At 37.4% G+C, this 23042-nt stretch overlaps 1 protein-coding gene across 1 annotated transcript in view; it reads right to left on the bottom strand.

Annotated features, from left to right (window-relative positions):
* The window catches only part of LOC310900832 (uncharacterized protein), a 566674-nt gene that overhangs the window by 305222 nt on the left and 238410 nt on the right, over nucleotides 1-23042 (bottom strand). Inside the window, exons 19-22 of the mRNA XM_083839430.1 lie at nucleotides 9650-9733; nucleotides 9213-9373; nucleotides 8245-8303; nucleotides 3911-6273 (exon numbers count right to left, since the gene is read on the bottom strand). Coding sequence (XP_083695556.1) covers nucleotides 9252-9373; nucleotides 9650-9733 — 206 coding nt within the window. The 3' untranslated portion in view covers nucleotides 3911-6273; nucleotides 8245-8303; nucleotides 9213-9251. The remainder of the gene's footprint in view (nucleotides 1-3910; nucleotides 6274-8244; nucleotides 8304-9212; nucleotides 9374-9649; nucleotides 9734-23042) is intronic.

Genomic DNA, 23042 nt, shown 5'->3' with positions numbered 1-23042 from the left:
CCACCTGGGAACCCCTTGTGCATGTCTGAATGAAACATTTCAAAACTCTGTCCTCTTCCTTTTCCATTTCGTTCAAGTAACGACAGGGTTAAATTGCTAATAGAGGTTTCATGAGGTCTGCCAGAGCCCACTCTCCAACACTTACATCTGTTCAACAATTATTACAGCATTTTTGTCATAAAAAATTCAACACCCTGAGTGTCGTGCTAGCAAAACCTGAAAATTTATGCAGTGAATAGAATAGCTAATTTCTCTGAGGAAATGCAGGGGGAAAAATTACAGATTTAACTTAAATTCTCAAGTACTGTAGAGCACACATCTGACTCCCTCTTTAGGTTTTGTCACCACGTAGCATAAGTAGGAATACCGTCTACAGTAGATCAAGAAACCTTTGCAAAGCAAATTTATGCCTTCGAAGAAACAATGTTTAAAACTCAGAAGGGGGCCGTACTGGATTCATCATTTTACCTCACAAAATCTCATTTAAATAATAAATTATTCAGTTTATTTTCAGGATAGGGTTATTCTCTCACTACATCTTGCAGTTACAGCATGAACCACACCCTTCTCAAGATGCAGGTAAATTAGGCAGATGTAGAGGCAAAAAGTTGATGGAAAAACAGCCTCCATTCTTGTGAACTCTGTGTCAGGCTGCTTGATGTTTTTGGTAGAAGGAGAAAGAAAACAGAATTTGCCTCACTCCTCCATAAGGTTAGGAATATGGATTTTATGCTAAAACTAAAGCTGTCTAGTTAAGATGTCAGTGGACTGGAACAACGTGCTAGAGGCTACAGCCGCCTGTTCTCAAGGGCTGGGGTCTTGCTTCCAGTACCAGTGGCTCAGCCACAATGATAATTGCAGCCACGAGGAGCAGGGAGCTCTTCCAGTACCACAAGGGCAACAAACAAGATAAATGGTTCTGGAATGGAGGGACTTCATTTTCAAAACACAAGGTGCTGGCTCAAGCAAGGAGCTTTCTTAAGGCTGTATCCTGCTGAGATGACAGGAGCTGGACAAATGCTGCTGCTGAGGAGGCATTCATATGTGAGTGTAGAGTAAAACTGCAGTTTGGCTCAAAGGATATTTACAGGCATTTTGCTGTTTTTCACAAGGAATATTAGCACAACAAGCTTATGGAGGAACGTTCTTCAGCAGGAGTCTCTGGTGGCTGGATCTGCTAGACCAGTCCTTCACTGGTGTCAGAGGCACTGGGGCTTCAGCACCCGGTCCTATCCCACCGGATGTTCATAAGGCCTGATTTAGTAGCAGTAGATAAACTACTAAGAAAATACTTTGGCAGTGGAATAAAGTGCTTGATCAAGATTTTAAATAGCCAATATACTTAAAAACAGTGTACAATTTTCATACTGCGGGGTGACCAGATTTCCAAGGGGCTTGGGGTGACCTCCATACGAAAAGCCTTTCAGAGTACTGGGCAGCATCCAAACTTCAGCCATTTGTACCAGCCAATCTGAAAGGCTCTGTGAAACTTGGGAACTGCAAAAATACCATATCAATGATTTTTATTACCCACCATGTTATAAAGTCAAATGCTACCAGAATATTTTTCAAATACACATTTTTGTTATTTCTTTTTCTGGTAAATACAAATTGTGAATACGTATTGCCAAAATGCTTTGTGTTTCCAGGACCTGATTCTAAATTACTGTGAAAATTATCCGTTCATATGAGAAAAGATAATTCTCCACTGCTGCTCTCCTTTTTCCAGCAGTGGAGTCGGTACCCATGGACGATGGTTGGTCGTCACGGGACACAGATGCCAAGTGCTGGCAGATATTATTCCAGTGTCAGAATCTTTTTCCTTGTCAAAGTCCCCAGGCAGTTGTGTTAATGGCTCTGGAGCTGCCTCTGGGTCTGTCACGTGGGGTAGCAGCTGATGGGTTGTTTTCTACAGTGTCCTCTTGCATGACATCTTCCTTTAACTCATCTTTGGTCCTGAGGAATTTGTACACTATTATCTACTTGGAAATAAGCTCCTATAAATTTTGCATTAGGGCTATGATTTCTTCACAGATTCACTTGCTGCTCTTAAAGCTCACATGTGCACATTTTCTTAGAGCACTGCCTCTCTGTAACTCTGAATACCCTGCAGTTAAATTAAGCCCTGGCAGCAAAGAAATATTTGAGCAAATGAAACTATTCACTAAGAATTTGTTTCTCCTCACCCTCATCACCACCCCATCCTCTCCCTCCCCTGTTTTGTTTCTATTTAGTAAATCTTTCTTTGTGAACCGAAGTTAGCCTTCTTCTGTGTTGGTTACTTCATTCACAGGCTAGGACCAAGAGCTTTCAGCCTTTGGATTGTTCACAGTCTGGTTACATAGATTATTTGCCATTCATTCTGTCTGAGTTAGTTACTTAAATTTTGGGATCTTAATCCTGAAAAGATTAGCTTGAATTTAGTTATTCAGAGCACATACAGTGAAGCAGACTAAAGTCTTTGCTGGACTGCAGCCTTTGAGGACCAGCTCCTACAAAGTCTTGAGGTAGGGAGTCCCAGACCTGGGCTGCAAGGTGCTGGTCATCTTTGATCCCACCCAGCAGAGACCTCCAAGTGTGAGAGTAGCTCTACTACAAGAATCAGATCTGGACAAAAGCACTCAGCAATTTGCTCTGGAGGCAGTGAATAGACATCAGTCCCTGAAGAGAGCTGCTACGCTTGACTGCAATATAAATACTAAATGTAAACAAATATGTAAAGCTAATCCACGTCACACTATCATTGCCGTTACTCGACTGAAATATTTTAAGAAGGAAAATAACGATTAACAAGAGGCAAATTACACACTCTCATGCAAATTTTGAGAAACATTCATCGCAAACTCTGTGAATCTTTCCTTTTTTGCAGGCACTTTCAGAAATGCAAGGGAGTTGCCCTGCACATTCACAACTAGCAAATTGTGTTTCCTACAAAACAAACTCAGCAGTTTTATTCACAGTTGATTCAGGGGATATATGGTAAAAATCTGTGTTTTTTGTTGTTGTTTTTTTTTTCCCCATTGTTTTTGTTTTGACAACAATCTGGCTAAACTGGTTTGGAATCTAATACCTTTATTTATAACTTGCCAGGGAAATCCCATGGAGTCTATAGGAGCAAAGGATTATTGAATGAGTGAGACTATCACAACCCAGCCTTATAGCAACAACCTCTGAAAGTTTTTCATGCCTGTTTGATAACAACAGTCAGAAAAATCCCGCAACAAATTTTCTGTTTTTCTGTTTAAGAGAGAGAGAAAATAAAAGCTTACTTTGACTGCTTACAGGCTTCTCTGATGTGAGCAAGAAGCAGTCCTTGATGCTATGCTCTTTGCTTTGGTAACAAATGTGGATTAAAGACAGTCTATGCCAAAGAGTCAGTTCACAGTGCAGCTCCACGAAGGGTTGGTGTTGTTCAGCCTAGAATGCAGCAAATTACAGTACAGGAATACGGAACTCCTTAAATTGATTTTGCCATCAACACAATGTTCAAATAACTGCACTCTCTGCTGAACATCAGAGCTAGGTCCTCAGCCAGCGTAAATGCTGAAGAAAAGGCTCTGCCCCATGGAAGTCAGTTGTGTTCTGCCCCTCAAGAGAAGTGGGGTTCTTTACATACTAGTGCACAAATCCAGGAGATAACCACAAACTCCACAGGAAAACAGAATTCATTTCGTTTTTCATGTACAGACTGATTTAGAGATCTCTCTTGTTGATAGAATGTTCATATAAACTTTGCAGACTCCACTTGCTATTTTTAGCTTTTCCTCTTCTAAAAAGAAATCGTAGCTAAGTTAAGGTTTTTAAACACTTGTAATGCTCTGGATGAAAAAAATAAAAACCATGCGTGGTACAGAGGAAAGACCTGATGAGTCACTGCATATGAAAGCAACAGGGATCTGGCAGCACCCACCTCCAAAATGTTATTACCTTCAGTAATATTCCTCTTCAAACCCATGCATAGAAAAAACAGGTAGTCAGTTTTCATTCTTAAGTCACATAGGAAAAAAAGTTTTCAGGAAACATCTCCAGACCGAGCTAACGTGGCCCTGGAGTCAAGGGCCTTCTGACCTGCTTTCCACCCACTGCCTACTCCTCTTTTTTGCACTCCACCTGCTCCTGCTGTGACTATCCTTCAGTCCTGTCTGAGCTGTGGAGAGTTATATGTAACCTGTATACCCAGCACCTAAGAAGAAATCCACCTTCAACCTTGTCTCAAAGTTGGAATGCAAAGATAGATTTGCATAGATTAAATAATTGTATTGCGTATTTGAATTGTTCCTTGAATTCTTATTCCTCACACAAAATCAGAATAATTATTTATTTATTTGTAGAGAGCAAAGGAGTTTTTCCTCTTATCATAGGAAAGTTTGAGTTGTGATTAAGTGACTAATGAACTTGTCTCAATTTACACATGCCAAAGGCAGACTCAGCAGTGTCAACCTTCCTGCCTTGCAGCCATTCCTTTATACAATAGACTGTCCTCAGAGTTCAGCAGTTTCCCCTCATGAAACAAGACCTCAGAAAGGTCATATTTCACCAAATACCTCCTGCAGGCTTAAATGTTTGTTTTTTTTTTTTTTTTTTTCTTACACTATCCTTATACAGAAAATATTTGGGCCTGATTCTCAGATCAGTCCAGGCTTGCACGCAGGAGTAACACCGGAGATTTCAGTGGGATTACTTCTGCTTCACATCTGCACAAGTGCCAGCACAAACAGGACCATTGTCAGTTTTAAGTTTACCTGGCTTTCCTTCATACTGATGAGTCAGTACAGAGTCACAGCTATCTCTTATCCTCCCAGAGCATGGCTCCGTTTCAAAAACCCAAAATAGCAAAGTCTGCTGCACTGCCAAACAGGAGACCCAGATTAAAGAATTTCAGACAGCAGTCTATCACAAGCCCGTCAAAACCATGTATATCGTGCAAATAGTGATCGGAGAGACAGATCAGGTGACTGAACCAATATAGCAGCGCAATATGTTCGCTACCTTAATTATCCCGACTTTTTTTTTTTTTGGTGAGAAACCAAAACTATTTGCTCCTTCCCTCCTTATAAAGATATTTAGTGTTAGTATGCCTAAGGTTGAGGAAATACTTTTTACATAGGCTTAGGAAAGGGGAATGTTTTGTGTGACAGGCTTTTTTTAAAAAAAGGGGAGTGTCATTATAATTGGTATTCAAAAAAAAATTAAAATTTATCCAGAAATAGCCTCTCTCTTCACTGTTCCTTCTGCTGTCCCCTTTCCTCCCTCTTCCCTGCACCCTATGAGGCTGCCTCCTACCTTCTATTGAACAATCCAAGACAAAAGAGTACAAACCAGGGGAAAAACAGTAGTTAAAATAATCTGTGATTCTTTGAAAAATAGTCCTAACATTATTTTTAATTCTGAGCACAAACAGAAATTTGTAGGCGAATGCTGCCTCAGTTGGTTTCAGTTTATAAAATGGTCATTAAGTCCATACGAAACGTGTGTTTTAGAGTTAAATCCTCTAAGACAATGAGATGAAATAAGTAATCATTTGATAGAAGTACTTATAATGAATTAGATTTGAAAATGTTGGAAAGTCATTCAAGGAAAATCCTTCTTTTACCTTACACTGAAAACATATCATTAGCCTTAATTTAAGTCAAGGTGAGGAGGGGAAGGGGTGTGAGGGGGAAAGAGACATTGCAGGAAACTCTTGAGTGACTATTGTTTAATCCCATTTAGGGACACTTTGAACAATGACATATATATAATGAGATATTTAAAATTCTTTGGTCAATCTCTAGCTAAAGGCTTTTACTGTGGAAAGAATGAGTAATTCAATACAGACTACACAGCCTTTCACATGCTTTTATTCTTGATTTGTTGGACATGTGTAACATAAATTTCAAAACCAATCTATTAATGACTTAAATTGGAAACTGGTTTCCTTTGCTTTACATACAGCATTTCAGTAACAAGCATAATAACAGGTGGATCAATAGATACTATTTGGTGCAGTATTTGCAGTATGTTAACATTAGTCCTCTGCCTCTATTATTGAACATTATGTCAACAAATTCCTGTTTCGAGGAGGATGGCAAAATATTTTCCAGTGTCAAGGTTATTTAACCACATGAAATGGTAAGAAATTTTTGTGCATTTTTTTTCCTACTAACCTTGCCTATTCTTCCTCCTTCTTTTAAATAATCCATGTTTTGATCAAATCAGTGGGTTAAAAAATATTTTTGCATCAAATCTGTCTGCTGTCAGCTCAGATTATGTTCTTTAAAATGGACAGTGGTTCTGGGAAGAAAATCATTTTTTTTTTTCTCAGAGAAACATAAGGAAAGAGAAGGGCATTAATATAAACACAAATTTAGAAAGAAACAGAGAAAAAGAGAGGAGAGAGAGAGAAAACAATTGAGTTTACCATTTGAAGAACAAATTTAGCTAGGGAATTATTTCCAACCTATAGTTCTCAAACACAGCATGAAAAGACAGAAAAAATGAAATTTTAGTCATTAGAATTTGACAGCTCCCAGTCATAATATGCTGACATGTGTAATGGGAATTTAGGGGTTCTGCAGGCAGAATGAGCACTAATAATTTTTTAGGCAAATCATTTCTTTCAGCTCCATGAATCACACAATGTTGGAAGATCACTGGACACTTACAAATGACAGGTATAATATAACTGTACTCTGCTTTGTATTCTTTGTTAAACAGATTTAAACCGGAAGCATTAATTGCCACCAAATGGGAATCAAATTTCTATGTCACAGATGACCAAAGGCTCTTATGTAGTGGCCACAGCCACAGAATGGAATAGCTTGATGGCTGCAGCCAAAATCAACCCTGCAACTTGTTGCCACTCACTTATAAACTAAAGGTCTATTTCCTTATCAGTGAAATAAAAACACCTCAGTTAGTCCTCAGTGGGTGTTTCATGTCTGAGTAATGACCTCCAGGGTATGGTTGCATCAGAGTTTCTCAGACTTTGAAGGTGTGAGCCACACTTGGTTCATCTGTTCTTCAAGAAATTCCCCAAGCACACACAACAGTGTGTAGTCTTATAATGTTGGGTTTATGAGGAAGAGAAACATACTTCAGCTATCTAATTCTACCAATGTGTGTACTATATAAGACTCTTTAAAATCTTTTCTATTTCAAAATAATTTTCAGAGATGCCTACAGGCTTTCTGGACACTTTATGCACCCTTCAGAAGAAGACCTGGAGGTTCTAAACCAGAGACTCAGAGCCTAAATCCAAACACATGTGGTGTTCACTTTACCTATGTCAGGCAACACCTTGGATCATGTTTAGAGGGCTCAGGCAGCAGATGAAAATTGACTCAAACTGGGAAGGTGAGCTCAATTGGCTTGAGCTATGTGGTATGGCAGCAGCTGAGCAGCAAGTAACAACGACAGAGACACAGCATTGCTTTCACACTTCAACATATGACTCATGCAGAATATGAGTGACTCACATGTAGTATGTCATACCCAACAAAACTGAGCATACTCAGGGAAAACCTGAATATAACATGCAACATCGTGCTCAGGCCCTAATCACCTTGTAGAATTAACTGGGATGTATCCCTGCTGCCTCCTGCTATATTGCTACTAGCTACAAAGAGACACAAGGATGAACTCAACATGCTGATTTCAGGACATTTCTCTAGCAGAATCACTGGTATTTTATGAGCAGTACATCATAAGGCTTGTTTCCAGCAGGTGTATCTTTATAACATCCAGGTCAGGTCTATTAAGCAACAGGGGATGTATTTCTTTGGCAGTAATCTGCCACTGTGGCACAAACAATCAGGGATGAGTATCTGACTCAACAAACAGCTGTTAAAACTCTCCCTTGCCTTTTCTTTCTAAGCAGATGGCACAACCCACCTAGCCCATACCCTCTGTGTTGTACAAGTTCAACAATCTCTTCAGCCAGTGCGGAACTGGTTCCTAACTCAGTATCATAAATCTGTTAACTTCTCTGCATATCCTTGAATCCTGCAGAGAGGATAAAAATATCTCTGGAGCTGATTGTCTTTATGGTTTTGCAGTTCTGTGATGCAGAAACCCTTTGAAGTCTGAAAGCCTTGGTCATCACGTGTTCCCAGGTAGTAAGGGACGGACCAAGTGCAAGCAGGACTGTTAGAAGTCTTAGGCACAGTGTCATTTGCTGCTGGGGGGGGGGGGGGGGGGAGGGATGCAGGACTGTCTGTTAGGGGGATCAAGAAGGTTAGTCATACTCGATCTGGGAACAATTACCCTTTGCTTGTTGCTGAATGTTCATCTCTGCTGACCGTAAATAAAATCCATTGTGAAGTCTACGGTAATTTCAAAGGGAGAAGACAGAAGTTCAGAGAAATTAAATAACATGCATCGTGGATCCTGAATTCAGCTACTCTTCCTTCAGTCTTCCATATGCTTTTCTGAAGCTTATTACATATATCAAGAATTTCTCTTCCCTTTCTTTCTTCCTCATTTGTATGCCAGCATTCTTCCTTCCAATCTGATTTTTTCCTTTTTTATTTCCATGAATTTAGTACTAGTTCTAGATCCCTTAACTTAAGTGGTAAGTTAACTCATCAAATCTTCTGTCTTTTGCCATGCCCTGCATGTCTTTTTTGGGATTAGCACTTGAAGATGCACTCACCTCAAAACATTCCAGATTATTTGTAGTGAGAGAATGAAAGGAATGAATGAAATTTGCTTGAAGTGACAGCATATATTATGAAAGAAGTTTTAATTTCAAATGATAAAGACAGATCCCTACCCTCCTGAGGCCTGTGATAATGAACAGGCTTTAGTGGTGGCAAAACCCACCTCTCAAAGATACTGTGCTGTGTTCATGAGTTCCGCATTAAACCAGCAGTGCCCTTTATTTCTTCCTCTTTGGATCTGGCATGTGTGTGTCAGTTGAGGTATCCAGAGACAGCACAGATGCCCAAACGTAGGCAGGAAGCCAGGCTGCAGGGCTTACAGTATAAATATATATTTTTATAACTTCATACAGACCTTTTTTTCCCAGTAAGTGTGTTTTTTGGGCTTAGAAACTCTATGTTCTTAGCTATTTTAAGAAATCTGATGGGTGAGAGATGGAGAAGCAGCAGACATGTTGGCAAGATCTTTCCATGAGCAGAATGCAAAGATTAAAAAAAAAAAAAAAAAGAAAAGAAAAGAAAAAAAAATGAAAGAAAGAAAGAAAGGCAAAAAAAAATAAAAAAGAGGGATACCTTTGACTTTTTCTTGCTCTTCTGTCTCAGAAAATTGGCTCATCTGAAACTGTTGGATTTTGGCAAAGTCTTCATATCAAATGAGAGAAGTAGCATGTTTCTGAAGCAAGGTGATTTCCAAAGTGAAGCTAGATGTGCATTCAGCTCCTTCCACTTGGCAGCTATCATGAAGGGCAAAAAGATTTACCAGTTCTCCAGAGGGTATCTAACAAGGTTGCCCCAATCTGTCAGGAAGTGTTAGAACTCAGTAAGACTTGAAGTGGGACTTAAAGTTAATGAAGCTCAGATGCTCACAATGTCAGGTGTGGATCCACCCAAATCAAGGAAGAAATAGGAAGAAGGGAAACATGCAAGGAGTTCTAAAGGAAGACACCACGCAGCCAGGCTTAGCAAGAATACTAAATAAAGAGGGCAAATTGAGATGTTCTTGTAGTTACCGTGTATCAGCTGGTCTCTGGGACCTATCCACATGAGTGCCGTTTGACTGCAATGAATATCAAACAAGGCTGAATAAGGTTTGCCTGTAATCAAAAGGAAGTTATGCATTTTATTTACACAGAGATAGAGAAAGAAAGAAAAAGAATGTTACCTATAATATCAAACTCCAAAAGATTAAGGATTTTGGACACTAGCTCATAGTTTGTATGAGAAGATGAGAATGGGATAACAACTGAAGCTCTACATAGTGCTTTTGCATTTGTAAGAAAAAGAGGGCTGAAAAATAGCACTGTGTAACCTCTGCAAAATGGGTCACAACTGGACTAGAAGTAATTGCAGAAGTCCCATTTTGTCTAACAACATTTCTCCAACGGTCTGTCCAGATTTCTGTCTAATCTAATCTATCCATACGCCCATCACTTTGAAAATGACTTGCCATTTTTCAGGTTTTATTAATCCACCTTTGAAAATTCAAAATATGACTCAGAAGCAGGAAATGGCCTTGTGAAGTAAAAATGATAATAATAATTAAAAGCACATGCTTAAATCTACACACAGTCCCACTCTGCAAGAGTTAAAATGCATACTACCTCTCAAAGATCTTTTTATTCTTTCAAAGTAAGAACTAATGGAATAAGGGAAGAAAAAGTTTCCACGGCCCAGATATGTCTTTGCTGAATCACTTTGTAAGGTGTGGACAATTGAGTCATAAACTTTCACACTACAGATGGCTGTGTTTCTTTCATAGTGAATCAAGCTCTAAAAGATCTGTGACACTTTATGTTATATGTTAACTAGAGAGGCATATTATGTAAAAAGCACATAGGGTTTCACACGCACTAGTGCTCTCTACACAAGAGAGCATCATTTTCAATATTCACTCATAAAACCAGCTTCCATGTCTATATACTAACTTTTTTGTGCAATTGCCTCTGTGTATGTGGGTTGGTACACATCCATACTGCTCTCAGACTTATTGGAAATCCTGCTGTGTAGAGCTTCATAAATTCATCAAAGGCATTTTTAAATATCTTTTTATATCCCATACAACTTGTATGTTTGATTTTAACATTAAAAAAAAAAATAAATCAAACAAGTAATATGTCTCTAGATTGTCACCTAATCTAAAGCCACTCAAAGAAATGAAAGAGAAAGTAAGCAACTTGGTATATATATGTGTGTTCTCATATGATAAAAATGTCCAAATATTATAGACACATTTTAGAGTTTTGGACATAGAACAACAATGCAAAAAATACTTGCTGTCTACCTTAACCCAAACCTCTCTTCAATAGAAGGTTTCACAACAGAAAGGCTAACACCTGTAACTACAGGCACACAGTGTGCAGTTACACTGACACTGGAAGTTGTTTAAGAGCACCGGTAAAACTCATATTCACATTTTGAGTGCAAGTACACTCCCTATAAACATTATTTTAAAAATCACATAAAAAGCATAAAAATGATGCCTCCCCAACTGACAGTCTATGGCAATGGAATGAAGTGCAATTACTAAGGATGATCAATATCTAGAACAAGGATTAACACTTTGTTTATCTGAACAAAGAACATTTTGTTCTCATTTTTCTGAACCAGTAGAACATTGTTGCGCACAGTGCAAATCATTTCTAAGGTGATTATGACTGACTGTATATTTAAAACAAATAAAAATTAAAGGAAAAAAAATTACTACAGTCTACCTCTCAAGATATATCCTCTTCTTTGGACAACAATGATGCACACAAACCTATAATTTGTTGTTCAAGAGGAAATTGTTTTAATTGTAAAAAGGACTGTGTTCACTACCATGCATTCCATCAGACAGGGATTAATGCTAGGGATTAGTCCCTGTATTTTTTGGAATTTTTTCTTCAAAGTGTACGCCACATGAACTTTTCTGGCGATGCAGCAGTTTATCAGGCTGAATTACAAACTATTTATGTCTTAGGATCATTTGGCTAGACACCTTGACCAATAAAACAAAATTTTCTTGGAGCTGCTGAAGGACCTTTCAGTCTCATCTCTGGATGCATAAACTAAAGGAACCAGTAAAAACAGGTAGTGGAAAACAAGAAACAGACAGCTACAATGAGAACAGATTTTCAGCTATCTTTCACTGTCTCTACAATTAAACAGAACTTCAAACACACTAAATGCTCAATGCAGAAGGCTGGTTTGATTACTGATCTATGGTCTAATGATTCAAAGTTTGCTATTTACACTTTTTCAGCTTTAGGTAGGAATCAGATTTCCTAGTATATCACCTAGCTTTCCAGATCCTCAGCAATATATTATAAAGATATCTTAATTTTAATTTTTTGACAACTGTTCTCTGTCATTTTGCTGCTTCTCTCACCCATTTAAGTATATATAGCACAATAAGATATATTTTTGGTATTCCCTTGCAATACTATACCCTGTCATGCTTAAATGACAAAACCAGAACAATGCCAGCTTTAAGCTAGTTTGAACTACATGAACACTGAAAAAACTAAAGTACCCTGATCCCCAGCATGCCTTCTCAGTGTTATTGGGATCGTTACACAAAGTTCTGCTACTTCAACTAGCTGAGAAATTAATATAGTGGTAGTCTGCCACTGTCCACATGGACCAACCATTAAAGGACAGCAAAGAGTACATACAACACACTTCACCAGTTTCACAATTATTTCGTAAAACAGAAGGTATAATATTGGGATTCAAGCAGCGTGGTGCATTGTGTCCACCCCAGGGTCTGCACAGTGGCTGCAGACCTTTTACTCTGGCTCGGTGAAGTAACCACCACCCCAAAGCTCTTTTTTCTGTTCTTTCATGAAATAAACAGAAGGGCAGTTGAACATAATTCCTACCTCCATGTTACAATTTTAACCACTCTTCCACATTTCTTGACAGCAAGAAGACAAACAGGGTTGTGAGGGCCCTTGCTAAGTTTAGTGACATCTCACAGACACCTTTATTCCCACTCATCTGAAATTTCTCACACAAGACAGGCCACTACATTTGCTTATCATCTACTTTTACCACCAACTGAATTCCAACTGAAGGCTATCATTGCAGATACTGTTTCTGTTTTAACTGTTCTAAGACCTTAGCTCTGCTGCTGGTGTTTTAAATACCTTGAGGTATTTCAAAGTAGTAGATGAGCCACATTTGACAAGGAAAAGCTGTTTGATTATCATGATGTAGAATTTGCTCATTATAATTTGTTAAACTATAGCTCTATAATGCTTGATACCAGTCTTCAGAGACATTTGAGTCTATACTGCTCAAGTGAACCGCTGCAAACTCTTTCCCCTTGTCCTTATCTCCCTTATGTCACTATGCTGTTTCAGGTATGCATTAAAACCTCCAGCAGTTTTCTGTTTATTGAACATAAGCTCTTTTACATGTGGCACAACTGGAATTTCAGACAGTCACTCACAATAACCTGCTCATTAACTTACTCCTACACCCACATCTTTAGACAAATTATGAAGGTCTTGCAGACTAATCTGTCCCACATAATTAGGTCCTGTGAGCTTTGCAGTATACTTTCTTACTCTACTATCCTTTAAATTCCAAGGAACCTCTTTGGAGGTAATTTGACACGTAAAATGCATGCAGTCCTCAGAATGTTTGCCACATGTTCTGCTATTTCCTGCTATGTTATTATGGCCTTTCACCATTTCCTCTCACCACAACCTCATGTCTGCATTTCTTTCACCCCCTAATCCATATACTTTTACTAAGTTATCACTATTCCTCACAGAGTTTCACTTACACTGGGAAGCAGCAACTCTAACAGAAACACTTGATTATAATTTAGAGACAAAATTATGGCAAATAATCAACATTTTTAATTCCAACTCAGAACATTTTCAGTTCAACTTTCAGCTTCTGTTTGTATCCTTTTTTTCCCATTACTGTTAACTATCCTCTTTTCTGTGTCCATACCACATTGAACCAACCCATTGAAATATATTTTACTGGCAAATTTAGAAAGATTGAAAATGAGTGTTAACAAAAATATGCATTTTCAGAGCAAGGGCAGGTTTTGATGGACTTACTCAAGTAGAAAACAATATGATCTCTCAAGGCATAGAGTACCAAAAGTTAGATGCTATATTGCTCCCAGTGGAATCCTTAAGTCCCTTGCCAAAAGACATTTAATGTGCAACCACCTCTACTGTAAAACAAATGCTGAAGAGGTGCCGACAGTGATATTTGCACAGATTCATTCTCATTAAAGGCTCTTATAATAGCATTCACTCTGGTGTAAACTTTTAAAAATTGACTCCTAGATCCATGAATCCCTTTCATGTACTGCTCATGAGCTTAATTTGTGACACTGTAGCTAAAAGGACTAACTGGGTCCTTAGATGGATAAACAAGGGAATACAGAACAGAAGTAGAAAAGTTATATGTATCTTTAATAGCAGTGGGATCTGTTCTAGAAATGTTGGAAAGACTTTGGAGCAGGAAAGACTTTGGAGCAACTAACGGATTGGAGAACAGGCCTTAGAGTGAAAGGCATAAAGAACTCAATTTATTTAAAGAAATGCAAGGGATAATTTGATTATAGTTTAGAGATGTCTCTAGACATAATAGGAACTTAATACTAGGGGAATCTTCATCCAGCAGAAAAAAATATATATATACTGCAAAAATCAATAGCTAAAGACTAAAGCTATAAATCAGATGTACAGTTTTAACAGTATATTATTCAACCACATCTGTTGGACTCCTGTGGAGAGAAAAGCACACCTGTGGCCTGCAGCTGTGACACTGCCAACGTAGTCACCAGGTAGCCAAAATCCCAGCATGAGCTGTCCACCTTCCATTAAATGAAAAGGAGAGGTTACCCAGCAAACGTAATCTCTGAATACCAACCATGTACGACACTATTTCCTCTGTTGTCCAACTTCAGGCACCTAACATAGATGTCAAGGATTCCTATGTAATCAGAGAAGCTTCTGAAGTATAATTCAAAACACCAATATTAAGAACCCATCCCTTTCTGTTGACTCTGCAGGAAGTCTGGGATCCTGATCACACATGGTCTGATGGCCATCCAAAATATTCTGTCTTGCAGCCCCTATTATATGTGAAATTATGTGTGAAAGAATGAGAAGAATGCTTCTTCCCTTTTCTGCTATATCCTTCCTTTTATCTGATGTTTCACTTTTCTTGTTTGTTCCTCTCCATCCACATAGTTTGCTGAGTAAGAAAACAGACTGCAAGAGGAATTGTTGGGATCTCTGCCCTGGTGCAGAGAACTCCTCTCCTGGGTCTATTCTCCACCCAGATGGAGCTACCCTCAGCTCTGCTGCTGCCACAGATGTTTCCCAGGGTCTGTGCTGGTGCAGCTTGTTCAGGCTTCAGCATTAAATCTCATTTTATATATTAGGATAATTCTTCTGTGCTGAATGTATGCACTGGCCTAACTGTGTGGGCACAACAGACAGAATTAAAACTGTTTTCTAAGCTTCAGCATTGAGCACATAATGACTGTCACAGGGGACATCCACTTCCCAAGGTGATGAAAGAGCAACACGCCATTACACATTATTTAAACACTCTCTGACATCTTCTGCACAGCAATAGTGTAGTGGCAAAGTGTGTCTTACAGCACAGCTACCGAAAAAAAAAAACCAAACAAAAAAATAGTTTACTGCGCTGAGGACAAGCATCCTCAAACTGTGCCATGACACAGAACTTCATTATTTTAGACATTATGGCCTATCTCCTGGTTCACCATTAAAACTGTCTTGCTTACTAGTGGAAGACCATAAACCACTAGAAGACAGAGCACGAACTGTTCTTCAACACTGGGCTGGCTGGAAAGACCACCTTTCTCCTCCTTTTTTTCCCCTGAACAATAATTAGTACAGAGGGCACCATTAGATCAGCACCAGAGTACCGATCTAATTCATTTTTTGCCAAAAAATGAATTAACTTCCCTTTGCCAAAAGCAGAGGTTCTGTTGATGAGAGCTGTAAGAGTTTGGTGAAGTGTGATGCACCATGTCACTGTGCCCTAGCACTCAGCTAGATTTCAGTGGACTTTCCTGACCTGGTTGTCATGAAATTTTCTTATGTGAAGATGGTAAAACTGATCAAAATTTCATCAGGGTGAAGATGCTTTGTTGACTGGAGTTAGTTTACAAGACATTATTAAAATAGGATTTAAGTATGTGCTCTGATCCTTCTTCTTCATGGACAGGCAGATCCACTATGCAGACTCTGTTGTAGGATAAGAGTCTACCTTGACTTGTGGAATCAAAGATCCTTGAAACTAGAAGGTGCCAAAAATGATGCCTATTTAACAGTAGAAACTCTATATTTCACTTTGTAGTTAACTCTGAAAATAACTGGGATTTCAGACTGAAAGGCAAAGTTATACCAGCAACACATGAATTGTTTATTCTTAAATATAATATTTAATTTTTCTAAATGTCAATCTACTTACATACAATAAAAATGAGTCACTCTTAGTTCACATTAATGAGGAACCTTCTTCTTAATGGCTTATGGCCGACACAAATATGCCTCTGTCTTGAAGAACAGAGCAATATACAAATAAAGCTGCTGTTAAAATTCATGCATAATCAAAACAAATTGAATATCCACTTTTATTTCCATAGGGAACAGAGCTATAAAGATTAATGCTAGACAATGATATTTAATTAAAGCTTATTTACTTTATAAGTACTTCCATGTTTTCAAGAGTATTCTCTTTTGGAACAGGAAGCTGTAATGCATTTCTGAGCCATCTAACAGTCATAGGTGGAGGAAAGTAGTTATGATCACAGCACAGTGCTTACAGCAATACTGACAAACTGTCTAGCAAATTTTTCACATTAAAGAATTCTGGTGTTAAAGAATTTAAAATGCATTTTAATTGACTTTTCAAAATTCCATTTTTTATTCACAAACACACCTGAATGCAATAACAGGAGTTCATTTTTATATGCATTATTCTCTCTGATGGCAAGTTATTGTACTGTACACACACTCCTCTCTTCATTTTTGAGATACAAAATAAAAGGTTATGCTCTTATGATTCATAACAAAATAAGTTTCCTTTCCTTGGCCACTAGTCTGCTGTTGTATTCCAGATTTTATTTTTAAGTAAACTGTTAACTACTTCAGTGAAATTAGAGGAACTGGTTTCTGTATGAATGCAGATATTGACATGAGAAACTAAAGGGAGTACTGTACAAAATGGCACTTTCATTTTGCCTGTTGAGGTTAAAAAATACAATAAGATTTTGGAATACTAATTTCTATGAGATTTCATTTTAAAACATAAGAATTGCTGGATATATGTGGCTGGTGCTCGTTTCTCATCTGTATGAACACACAACCTCCAAACACAACACTTTCAATAACAGTTGTATTAGTCATTTACAACTACAAGGCTACACAAATAAAATAGCTTTATTTGGATTGTAATTAACATGGCAAATATCACAATATTCTTCAGGAAAGAAACATTCTGAATCTATGTATTTTATTTCTTCTGACAACTGGCAACGTATATTGTACTGCAGAATGCTTTATTGCTTTTTAACTATTCACCCTACACAGTATACATAAAAGCTTAATGAGTATAGCTGCATAAAAACTAATTTTAATGCTTTTAAAATCAATGGTGAACAAAATGTTGTTTAGATTGTTTTTCAAACAACTATACCACATCTGATCTTTTGAGGAAAAGCAATTACTTCTTCTTGTCATAGCCAATACATTTCTTCATTCTCCCATTTTACTTGTACCATTCTTAGGCACCTTTACACCAGTTACCATGCAAATAGTTGTGCAAATATAGAAGAATATTGTTATTAAATATCTAATCAATAAAATGCCACTTCCACTAATAGGCTAACAGTGAGGAAGGCAAGAGGAAAAAGACTAAAAGGATTTTTTTTTTCAGATCAACAAATAGTATATATGCAAGTTCACCTAATTAAATATATTTTCAAGGAAAATTTACAGATAATATATAAATGGTATACAAAAATCTTTCGAAGAAACAGCTGCTAAAATCTGAATTTAGCTCCTTATTCTTTTAACCACTCTGTGAATAAGCATTAGCTTTTTTGTATTTTCTAAGGAAACATCAAATGTAATCATTTTTTGTAAGTTTCAAGTGCTATAAATCATTGGGAACTTATGTACACCTAATTTATGCAATCGTATTGGTAGTGAGGAAATCATCATTCTTCAGTGTTTTGTATCTCTGTCATTCTCTCCCAGAGAATTTCTTTATTACAACAAGCACCACAATAGTTGAGAGTTTCTCAGCATTTATATTAGTGAGACCAATTTTTTAAGGTATGTAATTCAGTTATAAAAACTGAGACCATAGCCTGAAAGTGTTATTTTGTGAATTTCCAAATATGCACACACACACAGCCTGCGCACATCAGAATTTAAAATGCTTCCTTATTCTTTCCCATCACTGGCACTCCTGAAATCTAAAAACATATCTCTCTTTTTTAGTAATTTTGCAGGCCATCAGGCCAGAATACATACCAGCTCTTTGGTACAAAGAGAAAAATAACAACAGCAACTACCCACCAAATGGCTGAGGTATTGAGAATTATAAAGCATTCTTAACACATGCATAAAAGCCACTTTTCATATGGAGTTACGATGCATTCTGGAGTATGTTGCAGAAATACAGAAAAGTACATAATACATAAATGCGTGCTATTGTGCATAGACATTTGCTACACACATCTCCAATGCAGTGTGTGTTGAATCCACATTAAGAGTCATACAGAAACATCACTAAACATGCTTCTTTTAGAGAGCCCACTTTCCCCCTTTACTGCAACACAGCCTCTGTTGGCAATGTTAGAAATAGGTGTTTACAAAGTCGTGTTTCAATTGGAAGTTTTGCCTGTGCAAGGGCTGCACTTTCAGGCTCTGTGTTCACCACAATAAAGCAACTGGTTTAGGGGCAGCTTGCTCTTACCATTGTGAATTAACGCAGCCGTTTGGAAAGAGGCTTTTGGGGGACATCTGCTTAACCTCATTCTAGCTGCCTGTCCCAGTAAAAATCTTTAGTATCAGAGATCTTGTAATTTCTAAACACAGTTATCTTAGTACCTCTATTGTAATGATATATATATTTTTTTTCCTTGGGATGTAAATAACAAGACAGCAATAGAGGCAACAGAACCTGAGTGCAGAAATACAGCTCCAGCCATTCCAGTCAGAAATTAAGTAAAAATCAGAAAAAAAAATGAGATTAAATTTCAACTTTAAGGTAATAAAAGATGGAAATGGAGGTGCCAATGAAATCTGCCGAAACTAAATTTCAGAAGCACGGCTTTCTCATCTTGAAATGTTACACCCATAAAAACAGCCTATAAAATTAATCTACCTGGAGATTTTCCATGTTAAATCAGCTCAGAAATAACTTTTAAGCACTTATGGCATTATATCTAAAATACATATTCTCCTGTTGTCCATATATCAAAATCCTGTGTATTTTGAAAAATAAGATCTGAGCTGCACTGAAATGTTTGTATTATAAGAAAGAACAGTAATAAAGTATATCACTTTCAGAGAGATTTGACATTTGTAAGCTTTCTCTAAAAATTTGCATCGGCTTGCAGCATTGGAGGAGCATGTTTAAAGGTTCCTAAATTCACTTTTTTCAAGAGAAGAATATAGAACACTGAAAGGTGGCAAAAAGAAGCAAAAAGCTTCTGTATCTTTTCAACCTGGATCTGAAAATGAAATTCCTAAAATGCTGTTGTTATCTGTTTTACCAGAAGTGCAATATGTCCCATTCATATAAACTCTTTTATTCCATTTGCTTAAAGGAAAGGGACATTCAGCATGAGAAAATCAGTGGAGTAATTTTCAAAGAAAACAAACCCTTACTTTTTTCAGGAAAATAATGTGATTTTTTTCAGTTTGCCAGATCTGGAGATAAAGAGCATTTAGATAGCACTGCTTATATTCTAACCAACTTGTCCAAATTAGTTTCTCGTAAAATTTAGCTTGAGCTATATAATAAGATGTGCAAATTCAGGGCTTTTTTTTTTTTTTTTTTTCACCTAGAAAGCTGTAATAGGCAAAGTAGCAGATACAAGTGGAGAAGAAAAAAAAAAAAAGATGAAAAAAAGATTCCATACATTTGGGTTCCTTCCAAGAACTTTGCCACATTTTGCAGATTCTCAGTTTTCAAATAAAGGTGTCTTAGCCTTGCAATTGTGGAGATATTCTTGCCTCTGTAAATCAATGTATTGTTGCTAGCCAGCCTTGCAGAAATCTGTCTACAGCCAGCCAGACAGAAACAATAGGAGCGACAATTATATGTATTCTTTTCCCTCCCTCCAAAATTAACATGGTTTTGCCTTAAAATTGCAAGGCAATTTTAGTAAAGGATGTGTTAGTGTTTAAAGCACTAAGTTGGAATCAAGCAGAGGTTGCATTGTAAAAGCACATATAATTAAAGTGTACAGACTCCTTTTTTTTTGCTTATACAGTGTCAGTTTAGGTTACTTTTATCAACTCAGTGTCGCAGATCAGGCAGGGAGACAAATGAACTCTGTAAGGAAATAAATTTGGGATGAGCATTTGGATTTTATCAGTTCTGTGTGTTTGGACAAATAAGGTGTTTCAGGCAAGTTACTGAAGAAAGGCAGAAAAAAAGCCAGTTGCAGGCTAAATTGTACCAATCTAAATCACTGTGAAAACACTGCATTCAGGAAGGCAGCAACTTCAGTGAATCTTGATTAATAAAAAACAATACAATTTTACAATATTGGTAAAATATCTCCATTTCAGCCAACATTACTGAGTGCAAGACCTGGTTCAGTGGTGTTTTTTTTTTTTTCTGTTTTTTTTTTTTTTTCTGTTTTTTTTTTTCTCCTGGAACTTTGATTTAAAAAAACATTTTGCCTTCCTGTTTCAACAGTTTTTAACTCACCTTACTTTACTACTCCAAAAATCTACCTGAGCTTGGAACAAACATCAGGTTCCAGAATTTAACAACTGTACAAAGGTGGTGTGGTATAGCATGTTGTTAATGTGCTTTATATTTCTGAATTCAGAAGCTCTCAGCAACTTAAACATGTTCACTCATGTTTCTGACACATTTATCCGCAGAATGGGTTCAGAGGTGGACGCTCTTTGATGTGAAATCAAGGTGCTACAGAATTCTGCAGAATCTATAGAAATACCTCTACAGATTTTGCCAAAAAAACTAAGCAGATTTATATTGGCCCTGCCAATGACTTTCTGTTTAACTTGTAATCAAAACAACTCAAACCCAGTTACTGTTTGCATATCTGCCAAGCCTCTCAATTTCAGCAGTAGGCAGCAGACTCTCAGTATGACAGCCTGTCTTTCAGATTCAAGCTGAATCTGCCAAGGCTCCACTACAGAGGCAACTGGTAAATTAAATGCCAACAAGCAAGGACATTCATGTACCTTTACACTCTGCACATGAAGAGACATCACAGGCCTCTTCATTCTAATGGGTGCTTTGTGTGTTTTGGGCTGCAAAGTAAAGAGTGCCTGCTCTTATGCATAATGAAGCCATTGCATATATATTAGTTTAGCTGTATTGCTCTAATTCTATGGTCACAAATTACCTAACAGGTTTTCTTGTTACAGAAAAACAGAATATCCTTTTGTTGGTGAAATTAGCCCACAGAAATCAAGCAATGAAAGAAAAATCAACTTTTAAGCCCTCTTCTACCTAAAGACAACAGATAATATAGTCAGGTTACAGCAGAGTCATTGCCAAGGGTAACTGAAAATAAGAAACATTCCAATCATACTGTCAAATCTTTAATTCTCTTGTTTATAACATAGGCACACTCTCTGATTCTGAAAAAGGGGATCTTTTTAAAGCCATCGGAATTACTGATGATTCTTTATAGCAAGCAGAAGAGGTTAATTATATTTATGTAATTATTGACTCTTATTAATACTTACAAGTTGCATGAGACTTTTTGATTATTGATAGCTGATGCAGTCACTATTGCCAAGTTTAGATTGTATTAGCAATTTTGAGTGCACAACCATAATACAACCAGAGATATTAATACTATTGAGCATAAATAACAGTACTTGACAGGCTCAAGTAGGGGGAAAAGCACTAACACTGGTTACTCTAATGGACAGAATAAATGATAGAAGCGTATAATGAGTTTACAGCAGCCAGGTTTAGTGAAATCTATTTCTGAGTAAAAAGGGGTTGGGGGAAGGTAGCAGTTTTGGTAACAGAATGAGGGTACGATCACATTAAAAATTAACAGGGTGTTTTCAGATAATTGAAAGAAAAAGCACCGACATGGGAAACTTAGCTGTTGTAACTCACATGGCTCTACAGTGGGCATTATCACTGTTTCCTGCCATGGATTTAATCTGCCATCACACCTAAAAATGAAAGAAAGAAGTATGAGTGTTCCAAGAGTTCCTACAATAACATGAGAGGGTTTTCTTTTTTTTTTTCTTTTTTTCTTTCTTTTTTTTTTTTTTTAATAAGGGGAGGCAGAGAAATCCTCAGTCCAATATAAAAGAGGTTACTGTTGTGCAAGTGTCTTTTTTATTTACTATAATTTGGCAGACACAGCTCTGCAAGACTTCAGAACTAAGAAAGTGGAAAACTTTGATGTTCCTTTGACATGAGCTGGTTGAGATGCATCTTCTTCGTAATTGTAGAGAAATATTATATTGTTGCAGCTACCTGGTGCTAGCAGTGAACTACGCTGCATTTTATGGAGCCAATTCCTCCCTTCTCCACTTCCCTCCAGCATCTGCAGTACTTACCTTTGTCACACCAGGATTCACTTTAACTGGAACTATGTCAGGTGTCCCTAGAAAAATGACAAACTAAAATTAACCTATAATTGTAATCTGAGCCTGAAGGCATGTACTTGGTGGGAAAGAATTCACCTTCTACGGACACACACACATCAGGGAATGTTAGAGGGATATTTGAAATTTCAGACATTGCAATTTCATCAATCAATTTGTAAATCAGTTAGAAACCAGTCATGCTCTTTTGCAGTGTGACCTAATCCTTCAGTTGAACTTGCTATTGCCCAGTTGTATGTCATTTCCAGAGCCTGATACAGTGGTTGCTACAGAGAGCCTCAAATCTCCTGTGAACTACAGCATCAGGTGCCGGAAACAGTCTTTCCTCTCCCACTTATTAAAAGTATTTTGTAAGTAATTAAGTGAAATCTGACAATATAAGAAGTGCCTAACTGTAGAAATAAAGTTAGAGTTAAACCTTCAAGGTTAAAAAAAAACACAGATCCAGAAGTCTGAGTAGTTTTCAAGCTCTGTTTTTCTCCTTTATTTTAGTCGCCTGCCTATAGGCTGGAAGTTAGTTGTTGACTAGCTTGAGACAGGGATGTTGCAGGCAGCAGGACAGACT

The sequence above is a fragment of the Anser anser genome (assembly GCF_964211835.1).
Source record: "Anser anser genome assembly, chromosome: 5".
NCBI classification, from domain to species: domain Eukaryota; kingdom Metazoa; phylum Chordata; class Aves; order Anseriformes; family Anatidae; genus Anser; species Anser anser.
The sequence above is the reverse complement of the archived record's forward strand: the minus strand, read 5'-3'. Positions and strand labels throughout refer to the sequence as shown.